Here is a 6,342-nt window from a genome sequence, read left to right as displayed (position 1 = left end):
ATTCCCACCTCTCACAATACTGTGTGTATGGATTCACACAGCCTCAGTAAGATTCTTTTGTGGATGTTGGTTTCTGAGCATATGTTCTCATGAATACAGTAAGCACTCTTACTAATCAAGCCATCTCTCTGGCTTGGTACACCATATTTTTCTTTTTTCTCTCTTTTAATCTTTATATTTTTTTCCCTACTTAAAACTTTACAACCTCTTCATCAATTGTGTTGTTGAAGATCAAACATAAAGCATTTCTCATTTATAGTTTTAATACATTAGGCTAACAACCCAGTCTTTGTATTTACATTTTTTAAGAACACTGAAGGGGTTGGCATCTTAAAAATATTAATTTATGTTCACATCAAGCGTTTACAACGGTATTCTCCGATAAAACTCAACTAATTTTTTAACTTTAATTTTTTTCAAGTATTTGAAATTAAACACTAAACACATTTTTTCTTTTTCTTTTCCTTTCCTGTCCTTTCCTTTCCCAATGTTACCCATTCACTTTCACTTGTTATTTGTGAAAATCGTGAGGCAATATTTTACTGCAGTGTAAAGGTATAATCTTTATTACACTGACCAAAGATGCTCAGCCCTTATTCATATATATATATATATATATATATGCAGGACTTTAATGTAATTATAATTTATGTTTTTCCCTTTTCCTCCATCAGGCAGCACTGCCAACACAAGCAATGGAAGAAGTGAATCAGTCTGTGGTGTCAGAGTTTGTGTTCCTGGGACTCACCAGCTCCTGGAGTATTCAGCTATTACTCTTTGTGTTCTCCTCCATGTTTTATGTGGCTAGCATGATGGGAAACTGCCTCATTGTGTTCACTGTGGCATCTGACCCTCACTTACACACTCCCATGTACTTTCTTTTGGCTAACCTCTCTTTCATTGACTTAGGTGTTTCTTCTGTTACTTCTCCCAAGATGATGTATGATTTATTCAGAAAACACAAAGTAATCTCCTTTTTAGGTTGTGTTACTCAAATATTTTTCATTCATGTCATTGGTGGTGTGGAGATGGTGCTGCTCATAGCCATGGCCTTTGATAGATATGTGGCCATATGTAAACCTCTTCATTACCTGACCATTATGAGCCCCAGAATGTGCATCTTGTTTTTAGTGGCTGCCTGGGTAGTTGGCTTTATGCATTCTTTGATTCAACTGGCTTTTGTGGTAAACTTACCATTCTGTGGACCAAATGTGCTGGACAGCTTCTATTGTGACCTTCCTCGGTTTATTAAACTAGCCTGCGTAGACACTTATCAGCTGGAACTTATGGTAACAGCCAACAGTGGCTTCATCTCTGTGGGCTCCTTTTTCATACTTATCATTTCCTGTATTGTCATTATAATCACTGTGCAAAAACATTCTTCAAGTGGTTCCTCTAAAGCCCTGTCTACTCTTTCAGCTCACATTTCTGTGGTATTCTTATTCTTTGGTCCTTTAATATTTTTCTATACTTGGCCATCTCCCTCCACACACCTGGATAAGTTTCTTGCAATATTTGATGCAGTCATCACTCCTTTTCTGAATCCTGTGATTTATACATTTAGAAATCAAGAAATGAAGGTAGCAATGCAGAGAGTATGCAGACAGCTAGTTAGTTATAGTAAAGCATCCTAAATAGATGTACTCCAGACTGTCTTCAAGAAATAGAGCAGCACATTGTTCATCTACCTCAGAAAAAATTTTCCATGTATGTATATATTTCATTTTCAGTTATAGAGACATATTTTTCCTCTACTAAGACAGGTACAATCTCTCCTGAAATCAGAGAACTACATGCATTTATAAACCATTGATTATAATAATCTTTAACCTACATTCCCAAGGAATGATGTTGACTTGAAGTAACTGGTGCATTAAGCCCTCTAGAACAAGGAAATTTTGCCTTCCTTTACAATTTCTTAATTTGAGTATTTCATAAACGGATATTGTATTTAAATAATTTCTACTCTATGTTTCCATACTCTAAGTTATTTCTGGCCTCTTTCATTCCTTTTGTTATTCACAATTTTCTTAGTTATTATTGTTAAAATATACCTAATAAATATACATAAATAAATAAAATAAAAATAAATAAAAATATAAAAATACCTAAAATGGACACATATGTATAATCATATACACATATATATGTGATGTACATACATATATACATATAAATCAGAAATCATGCTGAATACATTCAATGTTGCTCATATATATATATATATATATATATATATATATATATATATATATATATGGATAATATGATATCCTGGCATTGGACAAACTATCAAATTGTGAATTGTCTGCTATCTAGAAATTTCTAATTAGAATTTGGTGCACTTTTGAATCATTTTTTTTTTTGTCCCATGTAGTTTGTACAAAATACATGTTTGGAGGTTTTCAGTTGTAGAATGGGGTTCAACAGATACAAGGTGTGTATCAAGAGACTATACCAAGGAGAATAATAGATGCATATTTTTGTAGAAGATTTGAAATCAACTTTCGAATACTAACAAACAATATAAAAATCACACTTTTTCTGCTGATATGAATGACTCTATTCAAATACATTCAAATTCTAATTTTTGTTTGTACTTTTATTGATTAAGTTATTTAGTTACTTCACATCCTGATTGCAGCTACCACCAACCCCTCCCCTTACTACCCCTTCCTCTCTCCTCTATTACCCCTCAGAAATGGGAGGCCTCTGGTGGACAGAAACCAGCCTTGGCATATTAAGTAGCAGTCAGACCATGTGTATCTTCTTCTATTAAGTCTATACCAGGCAGCCCAACAACGGGAAAAGGATAAAGGCAGGAAATATAGTTAGAGATAGGCTTAGCTCTTACTATACAGTCCCCAAAGAAGTCTTATCTGGACAACTATTATGTATATGTAAGGACCTAGTTCAGTCTTATGCAGGCTCTCTGGTTGGCACTTTAATCTCTAAGTTTAACCAATAGACCCAGGTTAGTTAATTCTGTAGGATTTCTTGACCCCTCTGTCTCCTTTAATCCGTTCTTCCCCTTTCCCATAGGATTCTCCAACTACACTTAATGTTTTGTTGTGGGTTTCTGCTTCAGTTTCTAACAATTGCAGGGTGAAACCTCTTTGATGATAGTTTTTCTAGGCTTTTGACTTCAAGTATAGAAGAATATCATTAATAGTGTTAGGAATGGGCTCTCTCTCTTGATATTGGTTATTCATTGCTCCTTTCCTCAAATTCTGCTGTATATTTTCTTTGCAAATCTTGTAGGTAGGACAAAATGTGGGTCTAAAATGTAGCTAAGTTGGTATCCTAATCCTTCCATTGGAAGTCTTTCCTTATTACTGGTGATGGCTGATACAGGCTCTATACCCCCATTGTTAGGAGTCTTAGTTAGGGTCACCTTCATAGATTCCTGAGAATTTCTATGATTCGAGTGTTCTATCTTATCTGGGAAATTCTATCCCAACCTCCATTCTAGTTGTCATACACAGTATTCTCTTCCTCCATCCTCACTCTACCTGATCTCTCCTGTTATCATTCCTATCCCTTACCTAACCCAGTCCCATCCTTCTATTATCCAGTGATGTCTAATTCATTTCCCATTCTCAGTGGAATTCAAGTTTCCCCATTTGGGTGCTCATTTTATTTATTTGTTCTTGTTTTTTTGCTTTGTGTGTTTTTTAAAAAATCAATTTATTTTTTATATTGATGGAAACAGAAGCAGAGACCCACAACCAAACATTAGGCAGAGCTTGGGTAATTCTATGAAAAGGGTTGGGGAAAACTATCAGGAGGTCAAGCATTAAGGACACAACAAAAAATCCTATAAAACCAACTAATCTGGGCCAACTGAGGCTCATAGATTCCAAATAACCAACCAGAGAGCATGCATGGTACTGACACACACTTTCTGCACATATGTAACAGTGTGTATCTTGTTCTTTCTGTGGGATCCCTAAAAATAGGAACAAGGAATGTCTCTGACTCAGTTGTCTGACTTTGGATAAGTTTCTCATAACTCAAGTTTCTAAGATGTACTTGGGCTTCCACATTGTGGTCTTTCTTCTTTTTGAGCTTTATAAGGCCTGTGAGTTTTTTCTTGGGTATTCAGAGCTTTCTGGGGCTAGTATCTGCTTATCAACGAGTGCATACCATGTGTGTTATTTTGTGACTACATTACCTCACTCAGGACGACATTTTCTAGTTCCCTCCATTTGCCTAGGAATTTTGTAAAGCCATAGTTTCTAATACCTGAGTAATACTCCATACTTTCTATATCCATTCCTCTGTTGAAGGATATCTGGGTTATTTCCAGTTTCTGGCTATTATAATTAAGACTGCTATGAGCATGGTGGAGCATGTGTCCTTATTATATGTTGGAGCATCTTTGGGGTATATGCCTGGAAGTGAAATAACTGGGTCTTTACGTATTACTATGTACAATTATTTGAGGAACTGCTAGACTTATTTCGAGAGTGGTTGTACCAGATTACATCCCCACCAACAGAGGAGGAGTGTTCCTCTTTCTCTGCATCCTCACCACCAGCTGCTGTCATCTGAAGTTTTGGATCTTGGCCAATCTGACTGGTGTGAGGTGGAATCTCAGGGTTGTTTTGATTTGCATTTTCCTGATGACTTGGTATGTTGAGCATTTCTTCAGGTGTTTCTCGGCAGTTTGGTATTCTTCAATTGAGAATTCTTTGTTTAGCTCTTTACCCCATTTTTTAATAGGATTGTTTGATTCTTTTGAGTCTAACTTTTTGAGTTTTATATATATATATATATATATATATATATATATATACCTGTATATATATATATATTGAATTTTATTATATACATTTTATATATATTAGACCTATATCAGATATGGGATTGCTAAAGATCCTTTCCCAGTCTTTTGATTCCCATTTTTTTTGACAGTGTCCTTAGCCTTACAGAAACTTTGCATTCTCATGAGGTCCCATTTATTAATTCTTGATCTTAGAGTATAAGCCACTGGTGTCTGTTCAGGAAAATTTCCCCTGTGCTTATATGTTCTAAGCTTTTCACCACTTTCTCTTCTAATAGTTTCCGTGTACCTGGTTTTATGTGGAGATTTTTGATTTACTTGCACTTGAGCTTTGTACAAGGAGATAAGAATGGATCGATTTGAATTCTTCTGCCTGCTGAGTGCCTGTTAAACCCCCACTTGTTTAACAGGCTGTCCTTTTCCCATTGAATGTTTTTAGCTCCATTTTCAAAGATAAAGTGACCAAATGTGTGAGAGTTCATTTCTGGGTCTTCAATTCCCAGCTGTGGGAATATGGAACCTGAAGAGACAACCTTTCGTAGTTATACAGGGCCCTCAGTGGAGTAATGGGGACACCAACCCACCTTCAAAATTTCTGAACCAGAATTGTTCCTGTCTAAAAGAAATTCAGGGAAAATCATGGAGAACAGAACAGAGAAAAGGCAAAGTAGTGACTGCCTGAACTTGGGATCCAGCCTATGGACAGGCACCAAACCCTGACACTATTACTGATGCTTGTAGACAATAGCCTAGAATGATCATACTCTGGGAAACTCTACTAGTAGCTAAGACAGATGCCAATAATCATAGCTAAGCACTGAACTGAGGTCAGCACCCCTATAAGAAAGGTAGAAGAAAAATTGAAAGAGTTGAAGAGGATGTTAACCCCATAGGAAGCCCAACAGTTTTAACTAACCTAGACCCCTGGGAGCTCTCAGAGACTAAGCCACCAACCAAAGAGGATACACAGGCTGGTACAAAATACCTGAAAGCTCTAGAACAAAAAGAATCAAATACATAGGGGAAATGCTTGCAACTAACCTTTAGACTGAGAACATGGTCCCCAATAGAGGAGTTTGAGAAAGGACTGAACGAGCTGAAGAGGTTTGCAACTCCATAGGAGGCCAAAAATAGCAACCAACCAGACACCCATTCCCCTAAGATCCCATGGACTAAACCCCTAGCTAAAGAACACATGGTGGGACCCATGGCTTCAGCTGCATATGTAGTAGAGGATCTTTTTGTTGGGCATTAATGGAAGGTGAGGTTCTTAGTTCTGTGAAAGCTCAATGCCCCAGTGTAGGGGAATGCCAGGTTAGGGAAGCAGGAAGGAGTGGGTGGGTTGTTGGGGCATCACCCTCATAGAAGCAAGGATATGGGGGATGTAATAGGGATTTTTTTATAATAGAAATTGTGAATGGAAATAACATTTTAAATGTAAATAAAGAAAATATCCAATAAATGAATAGAAAGAAAATATAAAAGATAAACAATCTTAACCACGGACAAAACTATATAATAACCTGAATTCTCGTGCTTTGCTAGAACAATGTGGT

General features: G+C 36.5%; 1 protein-coding gene across 1 annotated transcript; it reads left to right on the top strand.

Moving 5' to 3' along the window:
- Window positions 1–695: 695 nt before the first annotated feature.
- On the top strand, window positions 696–1,634 carry LOC308431559 (olfactory receptor 4F3/4F16/4F29-like; the record flags this gene model as incomplete). The annotated part of the gene is made up of 1 exon (XM_080931081.1): window positions 696–1,634. The coding sequence occupies one exon, from the start codon at window positions 696–698 to the stop codon at window positions 1,632–1,634; it is 939 nt and encodes a 312-aa protein (XP_080787207.1).
- Between the last annotated feature and the right edge of the window lie 4,708 nt (window positions 1,635–6,342).

This window comes from Micromys minutus (genome assembly GCF_963924665.1).
Source record: "Micromys minutus genome assembly, chromosome: 17".
Taxonomy (NCBI): Eukaryota; Metazoa; Chordata; class Mammalia; order Rodentia; family Muridae; genus Micromys; species Micromys minutus.
Note: the sequence above shows the minus strand (reverse complement) of the source record. Positions and strands in the feature narration are given on the sequence as shown.